The 19,524-nt window shown below is 34.9% G+C and overlaps 1 protein-coding gene across 2 annotated transcripts in view; it reads left to right on the top strand.

The window, feature by feature from the left end:
- The window catches only part of grb10b (growth factor receptor-bound protein 10b), a 204,919-nt gene that overhangs the window by 116,066 nt on the left and 69,329 nt on the right, over positions 1-19,524 (top strand). For both annotated transcript variants that reach the window (XM_028817950.2, XM_028817951.2), the window contains exons 3-4: positions 10,453-10,543; positions 18,128-18,344. In XM_028817950.2, coding sequence (XP_028673783.1) covers positions 10,453-10,543; positions 18,128-18,344 — 308 coding nt within the window. The remainder of the gene's footprint in view (positions 1-10,452; positions 10,544-18,127; positions 18,345-19,524) is intronic.

Raw genomic sequence — 19,524 nt, 5'->3', positions numbered from 1 at the left:
AATTTTGCACTCTATTTAATTCTATATATATATATATATATATATATATATATATATATATATATATCTATCTATGTTATATGTTAAGATATATGTTGATATATATTTTTTAACCTATTTAAGCAATGCCGGTGCAAAGGAAGAAAGTAATGCTAATGTATATTGTGCTTTCTGCAAACACACATTTGATTATACATTTCAGTTTTGGCTTTTCTCGCACTATGAAAATTTTGTTTTTCTTCCAAGAATTATGACGAAACCAAACTCGTATGGGCTAAAACATTTACTGTAGCATTTAAAGCCAAAGCTTGACAAGAATATTCCCTAATGCTAGAAATATGACTTTCTGACTTGGAGAAAAGTAGTTATTGTACAAATAGTTGAGTATTGAAATATTTAATAGTTTTCTTTATGTGTTATTGCTTGTTTTGTGGCCAGCTTACTGGTTTGACTTGACTTCATGTGGTTTCTATTCCTGGAAGTTCAGGACTGTGTTCTAGGATTTCTGAGAAATATTTTTCGTAAATGTGGTATTTATTTTAACTCTGACATCTTTTAAAAGTTATAATGAGAATATGAGTAAAAGGAGAGTTTAAAATATTTTTTGTAATTTCCATGTTATAAATGAAAGCTATATTTCATTGTAAATATGCATTAAGTAAGTTCCAAAATAGCTTTTAATGTAATTCACCACATGCCTTTTAAACTTGAAAGTAGTTTCCTAATAAACCACAACTACTATTGTGAACTTTTTGGTTTGTGTTAGTGCATCTTTATTGAGCTTTTGAAAAGTAATTATTGTTCCATACATAAGAAGGTGCCAAAAAAAAAACATGATTTTGAATGTTTTGTTATTTGTTATAATTGCAATTTGATCATTTCTCCTCAATTTGCATGTAATCAATTAAAACTTCTTACTCATTCCGTTGCATGTACAGTGTGGAGAATCATCAGATAGTAACTATTTACCAGACGATCTACGTCCCCTACCCTTACCTGTGGTCATAAGCTTGAGGTAATGACAGGAAGAATGAGGTTACAGGTTACAAGAGGCTGAGATGAGCTTTCTCTCAGGGGAAAGGAACATGTGGAGCACACTGCTTAGACCAGGAGTGCCCAATACGTCGATCGCAATCGACTGGTAGATCGGAAAGGTAGTGCAGGTAGATTGCGTTGCATTCAAAAAAAATTTTTTTAAACGTTAGTCTATATATCCTCCCTATGGCATTTGCCACTTGATTGACATACAGGGCGGCCAGTCTGAGATCTCTTTTCTTCTAACACACTGGTCATCCTGCACGTGATCATACGTGTAAGCTACTCAAAACTCCGGCTGTGATCTAGTTAGCCTTCCAATTTATATCGACTAAAGAAGGGATTTAAAAAAAAAATTGTTTGGGGAGGGTATGGGCTGGATGTGGAATTGGAAAATGATTTTTTTTCTTACAGTGTTACAATCGAAGTGCGTTTGTCTGATCTTTCAATCTATCATTGCTATACCAAAGAAGGAAGATGTGGAAAGGCACTTTCGAACTGTTCATAAAAACTACGAAACTGACTTCCTTCCGAAAAGCGATCTGAGACAGAGAAAGGAGAGGGAACTAAAATCGCAGTTAATTGGACAGCTGTCATTTTTCACTCAGCTGAATTCAAAAGCAAAGGCAGACACACCGAAGCATCATTCCGGGTGAGTCACTCGATCGTTAAGCATAAGAAGTCCTTCCAAGATGGAGAGATGATAAAAGAGGCCTTCGTCTCCTGGCTGGAGAAAAAGGAGTTTCTCCTTGTCATTAAACATGTAGAATACAAGCAACTTAATAACGATCAATGGCCGCTAGACTTGGCATTTTTTTTCCGATCTGACCAACATGTTGAATGAGCTTAATTTACAGCTGCAAGGAAAAGAGAACTTCATGGTCAATATGATTAGCTCAGTTAATGCTTTCAAACGAAAAATGCAACATCTGTCCTCAAAGCTGCAGCGCCTTGATTTGGGGAACATCCAAAACCTCGCATCAGAGCTGGAGACGCAATGGAAGGCGTGTGCGCAACTTAACAGCATACGCTACACAGAGCAAATTGAAAATTGCATGTCAGACTTTGACAGACAGTTTCAAGACTCCGCTTTACTTGAGCCAATCACTACATTTAAGTGCTATCCATTTAGGGAAGATGTTGAGGGTGATTCACCCACATCAAAAATTGCAACACTTGTTTCACCTAAAACTCCTCTACAGTGGAGGATGAGATTTTGACACTACAGGATGACATTCAGTTGAAGTCTGGGGCTCTTGGACAGTTTTGGAACTTACTCACAGAGGAAAAGTACCAAATATGAGGAAATGTGCTGCCTCCTTGACTGTATTATTCGGCTCTGCTTATTTATGCGAGTCAGCCTTTTCCCACATGAAGATTATTAAATCCAAATACTGTAGTGACAATAAATGTATTGAATTATTATTGTGCCATGAAGGTTATTCAGTTATGCAAGGTATGACAACATATATTTTATGTATAAAGTATACTCGGTGTATATATATATATATATATATATATATATATATATATATATATATATATACAGTACTGTGCAAAAGGTTTAGGCAGGTGTGAAAAAATGCTGTAAACAATGCTTTCAAAAATGGAAGTGTTAATCTTTTATTTTCATCAATCAACAAAATGCAGTGAATGAACAAAAGAGAAATCTAAATCAAATCAATATTTGGGGTGACCACCCTTTGCCTTCAAAACAGCATCAATTCTTCTAGGTACACTTGCACACAGTTTTTGAAGGAACTCGGCTGGTAGATTGTTCCAAACATCTTGGAGAACTAACCACAGATCTTCTATGGATGTAGGCTTCCTCACATCCTTCTGTCCCTTCATGTAATCCCAGACACACTTTGATGATGTTGAGATCAGGGCTCTGCGGGGGCCATACAATCACTTCCAGGACTTCTTGTTCTTCTTTATGCTGAAGATAGTTCTTAATGACTTTGGCTGTATGTTTGGGGTCGTTGTCCTGCTGCAGAATAAATTTGGGGCCAATCATACGCCTCCCTGATGATATTGCATGATGGATAAGTACAGTATCTGCCTGTATTTCTCAGCATTGAGAACACCATTAATCCTGACCAAATCTCCAACTCCATTTGCAGAAATGCAGCCCCAAACGTTCAAGGAACCTCCACCATGCTTCACTGTTGCCTGCAGACACTCATTATTGTACCGCTCTCCAGCCTTTCGACGAACAAACTGCCTTCTGCTACAGCCAAATATTTCAAATTTTTACTCATCAGTCCAGAGCACCTGCTGCCATTTATGTGCACCCCAGTTCCTATGTTTTCGTGCATACTTGAGTCGCTTGGCCTTGTTTCCACGTCGGAGGTATGGCTTTTTGGCTGCAACTCTTCCATGAATACCACTTCTGGCCAGACTTCTCCGGACAGTAGATGGGTGTACCTGGGTCCCACTGGTTTCTGCTAATTCTGAGCTGATGGCACTGCTGGACATCTTCCGATTTCGAAGGGTAATAAGCTTGATGTGTCTTTCATCTGCTGCACTAAGTTTCCTTGGCCGGCCACTGCGTCTACGATCCTCACCGTTGCCCATTTCTTTATGCTTCTTCAAAAGAGCTTGAACAGCACATCTTGAAACCCCAGTCTACTTTGAAATCTTTGTGTGGGAGAGACATTGCTGATGCAGTAGAACTACCTTGTGTCTTGTTGCTGTGCTCAATCTTGCCATGACATGAAACTGTCTTCCACAACCTCACCTTGGTAGCAGGGTTTGGCTGTTCCTCACCCAGTTTTAAGCCTCCTACACAGCTGTTTCTGTTTCAGTTAATGACTGTGTTTCAACCTACGTGTGACATTGATAATCATTAGCACCTGTTTGGTAGAATTGGTTGATCAGACACCTGTATTGGGTGTACAGTATTTATTATGAACATGTTGTTCTTTAGTTTTGCATATGCTGGGTTTAATGTCCCAGTTAAATGTATGTCCTGTTGATTTAGATCATTGAAAGTGAATCCTTTCTTCTGACGGACAATGTACAAGTATAACAGGTCCTTAAGTCCTGGGATGCTCTTGGGTGCTCTCTTCTGTACAACTTAGTGTTGCTATACTTTTGTTGTAGCACGGTGACCTAAATTATACACCAGACTCCTGATGCAGTCTTAAACAAAACTGAGTACCATTATGAACAGTGCTGCACATCTTCTCTCTGACATACATAACACTAAGTACTTTCAGCCAATGAATAATTTAGCAGAAGTGTGTCAAGAAACGCTTCTGGAGCTCCTTTATACCAATGGCAGTATGCCTGGATATTGCCTCACTGTGACTGTAACTGCCATGTCAGACATTTTTCTTTTTTAATTTTCTTTCTTTTTAGTTGTTTTGGAATGGGTTCAAATAATTGTGTGTGCGACTATTTATTTAATGAGCTTCTGTAAAAAGCCAAATTTCCCCCTGGGGAAATATCCATTTGTTTGTCTGCCATATAGTGCTTTTACATGTGCTATCTGTCTATTGCTTTATCATAGAGCACCTTTCTATCTGTCTGTATATGTCTGTCTGTATTATAAATATAACATTCTTTGATTTATTTTCAACAGTATTATGATACAACCTAATATTTTATTTGCCTTTTTAACAGCTTCCACAGAGCCTACATAAATATGTCAACATAAACTCCTAAATGATTTTCAGATGTTACTTCCTTTAGGACTGTATCTCCCATCTTTGTTATTAATGGTAGCTTCTCTCCATTATCAAAGTTCTTATGTGTTGTTTATCTGGGGGCAGGGTGATCGGTTGTTTCTTGCTGTAATATATATATTATGAGCTTCTTTAAAATTTTAATTTCCCCTTCGGGAAAAATAAAGTATCATATGTCTATCTGATTGACATTCCTTTTGCCTATGTGTGGCATTTTGAGCTTTTCTTTTTTAATATTCTCTGCTGTGTATTGCAGTCCTGAGCTGAGTAGGTGCTAGTGATGTTGGATTCTGTTGTGCACATGTAGAGGTTGGAGTAGACATCTGAGGAAGTAAGGGTGTTGGTGAGCTGCCTTGACAATAACTGAGATATTTTGTGCTTGTGTAAGGTCATTGGTGATCATTTCCTCAATATCTTGGTCAATTTAAATTTCAGTGTAGTCTGCTTCCTGTAATCTGTGATCAGTTCCTGAGTTTTTCCTGATATTAAGGATAGATTTTTTTTTGTCCTTCCATCACTGAATCAGAAAGATTATATGTTTCCTATCAACAGTTCAATCCTTGTTGGTCATCAGGCCTGCGATGATAGTGTCGTCAGCAAATAAAGATGGAGCTTCAGTGGTTCATGGCTTCATAGTAATTGGGGAATGGGAGGATAGCAGAGATCTTGGTACAGCATCTCGTTGGGTGCCCAGGTGATGAAAGTGATGTTGCCAATCTGCTAGTGCTTGAGTCTGTTAGCTAGAAAGTTCAAAATACAATTGCAGACATTGGCATTAAATTAAAGAGCTGGGTAATCAGTCTTTGTACGATAACAGTATTAAACGTTCAGCTGTAGCCTGAAGAGAGGTCCTATCAGACAAATATAGAGCTGCATGTCTGGTTGAATGGTGATGGGAAACAAAGGTGACTATCTAACAAATATGCCATCAGTTTCAGAGCTGAACTTAATACATTTTAAGGACATACAATGCTGGTGGAGATACAAGGTAGTAGAATGAACTGTTGAACTAGCAGATTGTTTTCTAGTCTAATCTTTCCATTTGTCTGTGGACATTGGCTAAGCACCTTGGCATGTTCAGTTCCAACCTTGGCCCCACAAAGCTCAGTGTACTTCAAAATCCTTACTAGAGCTCAATACAGAGCTTTTTTTTTCCTCTTGTACAAGTTTCATTTTGTACCTGCCACTTTCACGTATCTGCATTTTGTGCAGAACTTTGTTCCACTGCCACCAGCTTTACACTAATACCTAGTAATGTAACAGTTCTCAGTGTGTGAACCTGTGCCAGGACTAAACACATTTTCATCTTTTTAGCTCTGCTTTTTTCACTTGTGTACCCATTCCACTGTGGATCTCTGAACACAAAGGCTTGAGCTGTAGCTAACAGCTGACCTGATGGAACGTGAACCTTCCTCTCAACTGCAGAACTTTTGCACTTTGATGAAGAAAGTGTTAATTGTAATAATCTACCCTAAATGTCACCTTTCTCTTTCATTTTTCTTTGACTTGTTTGTATTAGAAAAAAAATAAAACTTAAAAATACTGTCACTAATTTGATCTTGTAAAACTGTCACATATAAAACTCTTATTCACCACAAAATGTTTTAAAGGCATGTTGAGTTTGTCTCTGCTGCACAAAAAGGTGGCCCCTATGTGCTTGCTTTGTGAAGTAACTGGATGTGATATGCGCACCACTGCAAGTCATGGCATCGCAATTGGTAGTTACAGAGAGAGCTATTTTATTATCTATGCTAAAAAACCTACTGAACAATGTTTTTTAGACACGTTATAAAATACTAACATGTTTTGCTAGCTTTGTAGTCCCACTTTCCTGCAGGCTGTCCACAAACGTCTGTTGCTTCTTGTTGTTCACACCACAGTTTAGTGTTGGTTGCCAGAGGATTTCTGCAGGAATGCACACCTCTTGTCTATGCTTCTCCTGCTTTGTCAACACACATTGCCTGTGTACTGACCTTGTGTATCCAGTTGCAGTTGTCCTGTATTTCAAAGCACTGTGCGTTTGGGTTTCCTTATTATTACACTATATCAATTGTGCATTCCAGTCATATAAAGTTAGAAAACTTCCATTAATCCATTAGTTTTATTCAATGACCTATTGCATGGTGGGCCACTATGGCCAGATTAAAGGCACAATACAATAAGTTTCATGCAGGTTCAGTAACCACTTACCTGCTGTGTCTTGTGCACATACAGTACTTGCAAAAATCATCATTCACTTTTGCCAGTCTCATAATATATAACACTAAGAAGATCTTATTTTTTTTCTTTCTGTTGATAGTTACAATTAGGTTAGGTTAAACTTTATTAATCCCTCAGGGAAATTCAGAATGTAGCAAAGTAATATATTAACTTGTGATTTTTTGCGTCTTTGTCCTATGGCATCATTGGTGGATAAACTCATAATTACATTACTGTGTTGGTTGTGATATATTTGGTAAATCATAACTTTCAAATCAATAGTTCTCCACTTGACAACTAGTTGAAAACCCAAGCTTCATTATAACAAGCTAGCCATTGTTCCTGTCAAAGACGGGTAATAGGGTAGTTTTTTTTTTTTTTTAATTTATTACTCTATGTATACAGTACCTTCAGCTCCTATCCTCTGTATTTACAGTTTATCTAATCTGTGTGCACATGTGAACATCTCTTAACCAACACTCCCTCTCTCAAGCATGTTCCCATAAAGCCTGCTTTTCCGACTCTGTGATTAATTTCAAGGTACCTTTCTCACCTCATGTCCGGTTTCATACTTGCCATTTTCTAAGGCTACTATCATAATGTGCCTTACTGTCATAATGTGCCTCATACCCCTTTATTCCTCCTCGTCCATCTCACATTTGCACTTCTCCTTTCGTCACATCACCAAAGCCAGACTGACTATTCAGATTGCTCAGAGGGACTGGACATACAGACCTTAGTATTTTGTTATATAATAGATATGGTAACTTCAATACATTTTTCATAAGTAGTATTCTTAGATTAAAAATTAATCAATGGGTTTTGGCCTTTTTCAAAATGTGGTATTCTTTTAATATTTCTGTGTTTTAGCCACATTATTGGGCATTTTGCAGAGTTGCGCACAGGTGTTTTGCTGGGAAATGCAACCGCATTCACATTTACATAAATCGAACTTCAATATTTTTACAGTCTAGCTTATTTGAATTAATGTTAACTCTTAAAGCATTTCCAGTTAAGTATTAGCAATATGTATTTTTTTGGTTTAAATATTGTTTGACTAAGGCTAATCTCAACAATAAGAAGAAAAATACTGCATTTCCTGTACAGGATAGTCATCGACTAGTTAAGTCTATGTAATATATGTTTGCAGTGTCAGTGTTTGTTATAACTTTTTAAATAGTTGTTTGCTCATATTATCCTTCGCATACACGTTAATTTAAAGTTTAAGAATCTTTGTCTAATTATATTTCTTTAAAGCTGTTGGTTTGGGACTGTAAATGCGTCCTTTATATGTAATAATTATGTGTGAAATCAGTTTGTTTATATCCCAATATATTCTTATCTGTATGCAAAATGTATTGCAATTTTATAATATTTGTATTGAATGTCTGTTTATGTAATTCATTCTGCAGCTTAGCCCTTCTCTGTGAATAAGTACACTCAATGAAACAGTTGTCTAGTTTGCAGAGATTTCTTTAATTAGTGTTTAATTAAATAGTAAACTGGTAAATGTTTTGAGAGAAACAAAAAACCTCTGTGACAAAATGTATTACATTTCCCGAAAGAGGGAAAAAGTTTCTTTAAGCCAGAATTTTTATGTTTGTTAAATTTATATTAAAAGTACCTTAATTGTCTGTGATTGAACATGGAGGAGTTTGAGTGTGTTTTATAGTTAAGACTGCTATATTTACTGCAAAATTAGGGTCTACTATAACAACCTGAGCTAGTGTTTGTTTAAACAGATATGTTGGAATCTTTGTAATACAGAGGCTCATGTTCATGACACAACAGCATCTGCAAAGCTGCCCAGAAAAGAAGCCTATACTGTTTTTTTTTTTTTTCTCAAATCGACCTTGATACATTTTGACATTGACATGATTCAAACTGAAGTTTTTTTTTTTTTTATTGAGAGCATTGAAACAATATTGTATAAAATACTATTAGGAGGAATATACTTTGATATTGTGCTTTATTCAATATTGATATTGTTCTAATTTCCCTTTTCAATGAATTTACATGCACTTATTAATTGGTTAAATAGTTGGTGATATCATTTCTCTTCTCTAAAGAATCAAAGCATCTTGATATAGTTTCATGATATTGTTGCAAAGGAAAAATGAAACTCATTTTGTGGTGGGTTCAGTTATATGATTGATTGTATTTGTGTTCATAAACAGTATAATATCCACTCATTTTCTACTCCTGTTTAGTGTGTGGAATGTGGAGAACCTGAAGAAAACTTGCATAGACTGGGCAAGAATAAGCAATCATCTTTAAATGGTGGCTGACCTAGGCATTAAACTGGATTCCTTTCAGCTATAATGCAGCAGCTCTTGTGTTTTTGTGCTTAAAACCATAAGCATAAAGTCATATCATATGTATTTATATGCTGTTGTATATGAATGTATGCATGCATATTAATCGGTGCATATTTATAGTACATTTAATAACCTGTCTATTCTCTCCTGATTATGAGCGAATATTTATCATCAATCACACCTTTTTCATTTTCTCTTTAATAAATAGATTGAGCAGCAACAACTGCAAGGCAGGGTTATTTTTCCATATGGAGTGGACTGGCAGTCCATTGTTGGTTTTGACACACACACTGTGTCTGTCTGTCTCTCTCCCTCTCTCTCTAAATATGTTGTTGTTCTCTATTTTTGACACTCTAGTGGTATCTTGTTTGGCATATAGGGATAAACTGATATGATTTACAGTAACAGGTGAACACAAAGGAAACATGCAAACTACAGAAATTTCTTCTTTTATGATACAAAAAGGTACAATACATACAAACAAGTTATGCATCTGCAAATTCAGTGCTAAGAGTTAATAAACTTCAGCATCCATATCCATTTACAGTAAATATTTACAAAATATCTTAACAAATGGCTGTCATTTCATGCAAGTAGTTCACACTGTAAACTAATAAGAACTTAGAACAGCCAGGCACAGCTCTCTCATTACATTTTCTAAATGCCAGGTTTTTAAAATGTAATAAAACAGTTGATTACATTTTAGCTATATGTCTTCTGTTTTCTAGAGCTTTTTACATTTAATGGGTGCCTTTATAGTAAGTTAAAAAAAGAGTAAGCCAGGACCAGCATTTCGATATTGTATTTTCTGCCAGGATTTTAATGGATTGATTTTTATAGCATGCACAATTAGAAGGAAGTTGTGTTAAACAGCTGGGGTTATTTAAAGCTACATAACTATGGGCAAGTACAAAGACATGGATGATGGGTTGAGGATCTTTTTTTTTTTTTTTTTTTTTAATGTACACCAATAGTAATTAAGCAAAAATATTAATTCCAGAATTTTTTTACTGTCTAGTTAAACTACAATTGTATTTTGTGGTTTAAACAAAATGTTGTTTCGAAATGTTAAAAAATAGATTTTAAAAATGAAATTATTTAGAAATGTTAAGATTTCTAAAATGAAAACTGATTAGAAAATAATTCTGATTAATAAAAAGGCAATAAATAATTCTTATTAACTTAAGTTTTTTTCACTGCTTACTACACAGGACAGTGTGGATCGGAATGCAAGTCATAGGCCTGTGGACCTGATTGGTTCTGATTTCCAACAATCATGTAGTCGCAACTCTCCTAGTCAAGGTAATGTTATGTTTAAAAATCAAACTGATCATTCAGTTCTCTTCAATTATAGTAATATACAATATTCTAATGTTGATGTTGTATGGGTTTCCTACATGGACTGTGGTCTTCTCCCACAGCTCAAAAGAAATTAACTTAAGATTTTTAGTCCTCCTTATGCAGGAGTTTCGTTAGTATGCCACATGATTTAATATTTGGGCTTGATTTTTGACTTTTCTCCCTAATACTTTGGAGATGTCACTCCTGATGACTCTGTATTGGGAAAAGATGTTTTAATAAATTCTGGACAACAGGTATTTTAATGTTATTTAAAAAAGTGCTGTTCTTAAAAACACCACAGATTATGATACCATTGCTAGAGAATAACACCAGTTTATTCAGGATTTTTCTAACAGTTATTTACCTTGCCGACAAATGTTTACCAAAAAAACAAAAAAAAAAAGTACCCCAAAATCTCTAGGATTCTCCTCTGTTCAGAAACAATAATAAAGTTTTGAAAAATGAATAGGAATACAGTGATCCCTTGCTATATCGCGCTTCGCCTTTCGCGGCTTCACTCCATCGCGGATTTTATATGTAAGCATATTTAAATATATATCGCAGATTTTTTGCTGGTTCGCGGATTTCTGCGGACAATGGGTCTTTTAATTTCTGGTACATGCTTCCTCAGTTGGTTTGCCCAGTTGATTTCATACAAGGGACGCTATTGGCAGATGGCTGAGAAGCTAGATTGCTTACTTTTCTCCCTCTCTTGCGCTGAGTTTCTCTGATCCTGACGTAGGGGGATTGAGCAGGGGGGCTGTTCGCACACCTAGACGATACAGACGCTCGTCTAAAAATGCTGAGGGATTATCTTCACGTTGCTATCTTTTGTACAGGTGTTTCCTGAAACGACATGCTGCACGGTGCTTCGCATACTTAAAAGCTCGAAGGGCACGTATTGATTTTTGACTGAAAAACAAACTCTGTCTCTCTATCTCTCTCTCTCTATCTCTCTCTCTCCCTGCTCCTGACGGATGGGGTGTGAGCTGCCGCCTTCAACAGCTTTGTGCCGCGGTGCTTCGCATACTTAAAAGCCAAACAGCCCTATTGATTTGTTTGCTAGAGATTGTTTTCTCTATCTATGTGACATTCTGTGCTCCTGACACGCACTCCTTTGAAGAGGAAGATATGTTTGCATTCTTTTAATTGTGAGACAGAACTGTCATCTCTGTCTTGTCATGGAGCACAGTTTAAACTTTTGAAAAAGAGACAAATGTTTGTTTGCAGTGTTTGAATAACGTTCCTGTCTCTCTACAACCTCCTGTGTTTCTGCGCAAATCTGTGACCCAAGCATGACAATATAAAAATAACCATATAAATATATGGTTTCTACTTCGCGGATTTTCTTACTTCGCGGGTGGCTCTGGAACGCAACCCCCGCGATGGAGGAGGGATTACTGTACTTTCTTCTGTTTAAAAGGATTCAATAGAATATATATCAGGCCAAACCCGATGTGTTGAACTTGCTAGTATGTATTTGTTTGCTGCTTCTAAACATCTTTTGGAGTAACCATTTTATTGTTGACATTTTTTTTTTCTGTCTTCTAATTTTTTTTATGACACATTAAAGGATGCTCATTCCTCCCTCACTGCCAAATCTCTCTTGATACCATTCCATTATACTTTCTTTATACTTTTTTTTTATATACTAGGGGGCTTTGCCCCCTGCTTGCTTCGCTCGCAAACCCCCGAGTTTGGTTTTCCGGATACACACTTTGAAGATTTTTTTTTTTTGAATTGTTGCTATTTCATTAGTTTCACTTTTATTTCAGAACTTCTGTAAAAACAATATTTGTAATCTTGCGAGTCCCAATATGCTGAATCTTTTTAATGAGGTCAGTACAGGTTTCTCTGTTTGGAATTTCAGCACAGACAAAACGATCTATATCATCAGCAGTTAATAATTTTTTTTTACAAAGTAAAAAAGTAAGTAGAGTTGTGCATTGGACTCCTGTCTGTAAAGTCGTGCTATTTTCCTCTCACAGTTCCAAAGGTACATGGGGTTACCAAGGTGATAACCCAGCTTTTGTCTAGGTTTTTGTACAAGGGCTAGACAGAACGTTTTTGACTCCTGGGGTAAATGTAGCTTTTTAAGTAAGCAGACATATAAATATATATACATGAACAAAGTAACCAATAAATGCATGTGCGGTAAACTCCGTTTTTGAAATTCTCAAGATTCTTTATTTGTCACATGCATAGTTATACAGGACAACACGCAGTGAAATGCACCCTGATCTGCTTATCTAAAACTGTGCAAAGTTAGAAGAATATCAGTTAAATTAACAAAAAGTCATAGATTGAAAGATAACAGTATAGTAGAACATAATAAATAAGTAAAATTATGTAAATAAAGTAGAATTAAGTGTTAAGGTGCAATAGTAATTATTGTGCAAAACCAAAGTTAGCAAAATTCTGCATGCTTTAAAGGCATTTTTAATTACTTGTGTTTTTTTATGAATATAAAAAGATAGAGAATCATATTAAGTTCAAATTGGGATAAAGATTTATAGGTCTTCTGTAGTAAACATTTCAGTAGTTCAAAGGAATTATTTTGAAAAGACACAGGGTGCCATTATAATTAAGCTTTCAATCTAATTGTACCATAAAAAACCTATCCATAATAATCGGAGCATGAGATTTAAGCACAATATTGACCCAGCATGGGAGGTAAAGCTCAAAGTTTGTTGAAATGTCTGGTGATCTCTGAAAACACTGCTGCCATGAAAATAAATGGAGCAGAAATTACACCCTCAACCAAAGTTTCTTAAGGGTGGATTCTGCCCATATATATTTCTTAATAAACAATATGCTTTTAATAACCAGAGTCAATCTTTCATTAGTGTGTTTCTTCCTGTTAAACGGATGGTTAAGTAGTGCATGATTAATAATTTTGACTTGATTACAAACAGGTCAGTGTTTTTCCTTGAGAATGTGTATGGTGTTTGAGCTTTTGTGTGCCTGTGTGTGAATTTTGAGTTCATTTATAGGCCTTTTTTTCTTTTCACTGATGATGCATTACAAAGAGAGAGTGCTTTTACTATATATAAGTATTTTTTTACTATTTGCATCCCTCTTTATTTTACAAAGTAGTCTTTATTTTGTAAAGCACTTTATTCATAGAGTTTTTATAGTCGGCCTTTTGTCTACATTAGTAAAAATGTCATACTGTAAGAATGGTTTTATGCCTTGTTTCCATTGCTGATGTTTAGCTAGTCCAAATGTTTTACATAATTTATAAAAAGACTAGATTGAAAGTATAATTAAAAATCACAAAAAGATGGCAGTGTTTTGCTGTATTACATGTTGTCAAATGCATTGCATCCCTGTTGTGTTGTTATACTCAAAATCAGGGATTGCAAAATTCACATAGATTCCAAATAACTGACTAAAATTGTAGGGATGCCTTTTTCTTTGAGCTCCCTAGGAATATGCATCATTCTTCTGAAATTTGGTAATCCTAACCAAATTAATTTCTGTGGTTGAGTAGTTAAGCAAGTAATAATCTGCAGCACTGCATGACAAGGATAAAGGTGATCCGAATATGAATACATTAAGAACATATTAACAAGAAATTAAACAACTTATGCTCATCATGACATGTAATGTGACCTAATGCATTAATTTTTCTTACCCAAAACAGTGTACTAGCTAAATGTTAAAGGAATAGTGTACATGTATGTTTTTTTAGTAGCTTTAGGAAAACATTGGAGAATGCAAACAAATTCTGGATGTCTTTAGCTCTTAGCTCAAGACTTTTTGATAACTTAAAATTACAGAGCTTTAATATTGCAATAAAATTGATACAGGTTAATGGAAAATTAAAGCTAAGAAATTATGAGATGCAAATAATCAAATGCAGGAAAAAAACATTACAATTGTAGTGTCTTATACAGTATGGCACTTGGAAGTTGTAATTGTTTAGATGATATCAAAAAAGATTCTTAAAAGCCAGTCAAACAGACATGGCTTTTTTTGGCTCAACTAAACCACTGAAAAAGGTAGCTGTTCATAGAGATTATTTGTGTTAATCAATGGAACAGCTACAGATGCATCTACTTCTTTTGTGAGCTGGGGTGCAGCAAAACTTTGTTTAAAATGTTGCATCTACCCACCATGCATGCACTACAGTAGTCCTAAACAGCAAATGGAAGAGGATTGTGATAGGTGGCAGCATTAACAGCTATGATATTAGCAACAAATGAATTGGTTTGGAAATGGCTGGTACAACTGCAAATTGCTAGATACTTGTTCTGTGTACACAAATTTGTGGAAACTCACATACTTTTCATATCACGTGTTAATGCTAAGCTAACATGCCTTATATTTTCCTCATGCTACTCTATTACAGATTTTCTTCTGCTTAGATTTTTCGGGCAACTGAAAGTTTTGCCGAAAATACTATGTTCTGTATTGTACTCTTTAAAACATTCTAGCATAACACCTAATCTATTTAAATTTTTTTTCCACCAGATTGGGGAGCAAAATTCAGAATTTGCTAAATGGTCTTAAAATGTTTGCCATTTGCTTGCAAAAGATGAATGGAAATGTTCTTCTGGTCTGAAATAAGGCATGACTTGATTCTGATTGGCCATGGTCATTGTAATATAATATCTGTGTACTCTTTGGCATAACATGTTAAGATATTCATGTTTAGATGGACAAATATTATCTCATTGTTATCTTAAAAAATATTGACTACTTGTTACAAGAATGACTGTAGCCTGACTTTAAATAACATGCTTACTCCCTGTATCACGACTGGTTAAATGTTTGTTGTTTAAAAATAACAAAATATATTTAAACCCATGTTAGTGAGAAGGTGAACTTTTGCTTTGACCATCACTATTATGTGTAATCTATATGATGTTTTTGAAATGATATGCCATAGTGTATAAAATTACATTTAGCCACACCTTAATGTTTTAAAGAAAATGTTTTTGATGGACATAAACTAACCTATATATAGTACAAACTTGTAAGGAATGATCAAAAAGTTTTACACATATCTAGAAAGTTGTATTCTACAGTACTTATTTGGCAGAAGATAAGTGAAATACGTGAATTTCAAATTTGTAACCTTTATGGTTCATACAATGTGTTTCTTGTTTTGAAACAAAGTCAACTAGGATGCCAAAAACTGCAAAATCAAGTATCATTAAATTTCTAACACCAGAGAGCAGTATGCCTTCAGAAATTATTTCTCACCTAATAAAGCCTGTACTGGGCCAGATCCCCTCATATGCTACAATAAAGAGATGGGTGGTAGAATTCCTGCATTGTAGAACTTGTCTCAAATATTATGAAAGGTCTGACCAGACTTTGATATTGACTGCTACTATATGTTGCTACTGTGAAGCAAGTTGTAATGGAGAATTGAAGAGTGATGGTACATGCGATGTTTAACACTATAGCGGATTGATTATGTTCAGCTGAACATATTCTTCATGAACAATTAAACATTAGATTTGTGAACTTTGGCTGCGTGGAATGTTCACTTATGAAATGAAGCGTAATGGCATCCAATCTTGAGCAAATAACCAAAACTAGAAAAAAAATGGATCACCCAGAGTCTAAACAACAGTTTAAATTATGGAAATGTTGTAATTCTTTGCCACTAGAAAAATTCAAGATCCAAGGCAGTGTTGTCAAGATTATGTAAACAATTTATGGTGCTGAGGGTGTAATTTTTATTAATTACATGCTTATAAAGACCTACATAACTGATCAGTATTTGGCTGGTTTGCTTTTGATAGTAGCCAGTAATTAAATGTGGAAAGGAAATCTTTCAGCTATCACACTTCTGCTTCTCGACAGTGTCCATGCTCATACCATATGGTTATAGAGGTTTTTCAGAATTGTCAATAGGAAGAAATGCCACATCCTCACTATTTTGCAGACCTTGGCCCTATGTGACCATCACCTCAACCTTTATCTACCTCCGTAGCATGCACTGTTCCAGTGATGATGGTATTGAGTCACTCACAAAAAGAGTTATGGAACAAGCAATGCAAAACATTTTGAATGGCATAAGATAAGGTTTTGTGAATGTTTAAACAAGTTTAAAAATTTTTTTTTTTTTTTTGCTTTTCTGGCATTTTCTGTTAAGTTAGGCTCAAAATACTTTGTTCATGTGAGCCTAGATGGTCATAGTAATCTAGCAGTCTGATCTGTAGAAGTCTGTTCTTCATACTAAGTTACTTACAGTAATAATAATAATACATTTTATTTATATAGCACCTTTCCCATGCTGTACAAAGTTAAATTCTGTAGTTCACTGCTGAGCTGTATGTTGATTTACTGCTTTTTAAATAATTGAAAATGTAATCAGAATTTCCCAATGTTCAATCTTTCAGATTATCTGAAACATCTCGGTCAATTAGTGCGTTTATTTGTTTATGCTGACAACATTGCAAGGAATTATTTTCATTAAACAAATGGTAAATATTTCATATTAACCTGTAAATTGCAGGGTAAAATACTTTGTGGTACATTTTCTAAGACTAGAAATAGTTCTTAAAACATAAGAGACACCTAAATATGAAAGTTTCATGTTGATAATGCCAAAGCTAAGCAAGATGTTTTAGTGAAAGACTAAAAATGTATACCATTTAGATTCACCTGATAGCATTTCAGTATTTTTTTTTTCTTGAACAGTAGATCATTTTCATTTTCCCTTATTTGTTTCAGATGTTATTCTACACACTCTGCTAGCAATTCATTTTCAGCCATTAGGTTTTGCCTCCCTTAAACCCTGAGGAATAAGCATTGCTTCGATAATTGATTGCTGAATTCAGAGAAATATTAATAACAGTGGTGTTTGTTTGTTTGCCCTATACAGTATAAAAGCCTAAAGTAATGCAGGTAAAATGTTCTTTGTTGATTAGTATGAATGCATGCGAGGGACACTGAGGTAGCTGGGTTTGTGTAATGTTAGTCATCACAGCTCTTCTAACTTTAAAGGCTCTGTACTGTTTTTAACACTGTATTGTTAGATAAAGGTTTCAAAAAATAAACTGGGCAATATCTATATTCCAGAATCTGCAATGGTCTGCTTTTGGCCATGTTCAGAATTTGTATCCTAAACTGAATAACACCCATGATTTAGAAGTTTAAAAAAAAAAAGCAAAACAACAACAACACCACAAAAAAAACCTAAGACAGTCTTTGTAGTATTGTTCATATACTGTAACTGTAGCATCCATACTTTTTGCAACTTTCCTAGTAAATCTACTGGAATAAAAACTCTATTTCAGTCACTTAAATATTTTGTGAATTACTCTTTGGAAATATGCAACTGAATCCCTCTTCCTATTTTCTTCTCAAAGAAGCATTTATGTCAATTATAGATTTAGCTTATACAGTGCTATCAAAAAAATTAGGATCATTAAATTATTTTAGTTTCAGTTTTTAATTTAAAGTAAAATGTGAATGTGATATGTGTTTAAAAACATTTCATAGTTACTGAAGTTACAAATTTGCCTATACTTACATCTTCTGTTTGTAAATCTGAGAAAAAGTATTTTCTAATCTCTCTTATAGATGATGATGTTGACTTAGAAGCTTTAGTGAATGATATGAACTGCTCCTTTGAAAACCTGTATTCCCCATGCAACACTCACTCAGAAACAACATCTCTCATTCAGAATGGTCAGTTCTGCCGCAGTCATCTTCAGAGCACCGGTGTAAACACGGCACAGCCAACTTCCCCAAGACCAAAGGTGTGGCGTTCACAACCTGTTCATATTCTTGCAGTAAGGTATGAAAGTTATATTTTCTTAATATTTGTATCAAACAGTTTTTTGATCTGAGCTCTTAAGACTTCCTTTTTTTTTATGAAATAATAAAACACAACCATTATTTGCCCTTTGTTTCCCTTTGTTGGAACTAATATTTTTTAAAATTATTCAGTTGAGATTTTCATGAGTGACTCTTTAAAACAAAACATTTATAGTCTCATGTATGTGCTAACGCTGCTTCAAAAATCCTCTTCAAATTCTGCACAAACCTTGTTGCTACAAGAGTTAGTTTTTTTTTTTAAATTAACAGTTACTTGGAATGGTTGTGAATACCTGGTTTTGTTAGTCTAAAAGCAGATTGTAAGTGTGAGTTTGATCTTTTGTACTAAGGGTTTCATACTCTTGATGTAGTACTCTAGGGTGTTATACCATGTTAGCCATTATGTATATGGATGTAGTGAGAAGTCAAGCAAAATGACACCTTTTATTGACTAACTAAAAAGATTACAATATGCAAGCTTTCGAGGCAACTCAGGCTCCTCCTTCAGGCATTTACATCTTTTTTTTTTTTTCTTCTTGCCTGAAGAAGGGGCCTGAGTTGCCTCGAAAGCTTGCATATTGTAATCTTTTTAGTTAGTCAATAAAAGGTGTCATTTTGCATTTCTTCTCACTATATATACTCTTGATGTAATATTTAGCTGAACTCTTCCTATATTTAAGCTTTTGCTTTTGCCTATTTTTGTGCTGCACTGCATAGCCTGGTTTCATTCATATATCTACATTCTTTTGTTAAGACCGGTGTAGTTAAATGTCGGCATATCATACAAGGTAGTGTGCCTAGTTCAGTTTTATAGCAAATGGTGTTTCAGTGTAGGGAGTGAGCAAAAATGGCATCATTCAGTGAACATTCTTAATAATACTGCATTATTTTTAAAATAAACATTTCTCATGTAAAGCGTTTTCTCATCTTGTTAAATTATTAATAATCAATTTTTTCCCAAATATATTTTCTCCTCTAGACTTTAAACAAGGTCTTCAATGAATTGTTCTTTTTATTTTTAACAGATCTCCCTGTGTCAGTGTAGGTTTGGAATCTATTAGTGAAATCCAGTTTAGCACAACACCCCACCCTTTTTACAAAACAACAAAAAAAAAAAAAACACCTCACACTATTCCAGTGTGGTGTCACCTGCTGCATTC

The sequence above is a fragment of the Erpetoichthys calabaricus genome, chromosome 13 (assembly GCF_900747795.2).
Source record: "Erpetoichthys calabaricus chromosome 13, fErpCal1.3, whole genome shotgun sequence".
NCBI lineage: Eukaryota > Metazoa > Chordata > Cladistia > Polypteriformes > Polypteridae > Erpetoichthys > Erpetoichthys calabaricus.
Note: the sequence above shows the minus strand (reverse complement) of the source record. Positions and strands in the feature narration are given on the sequence as shown.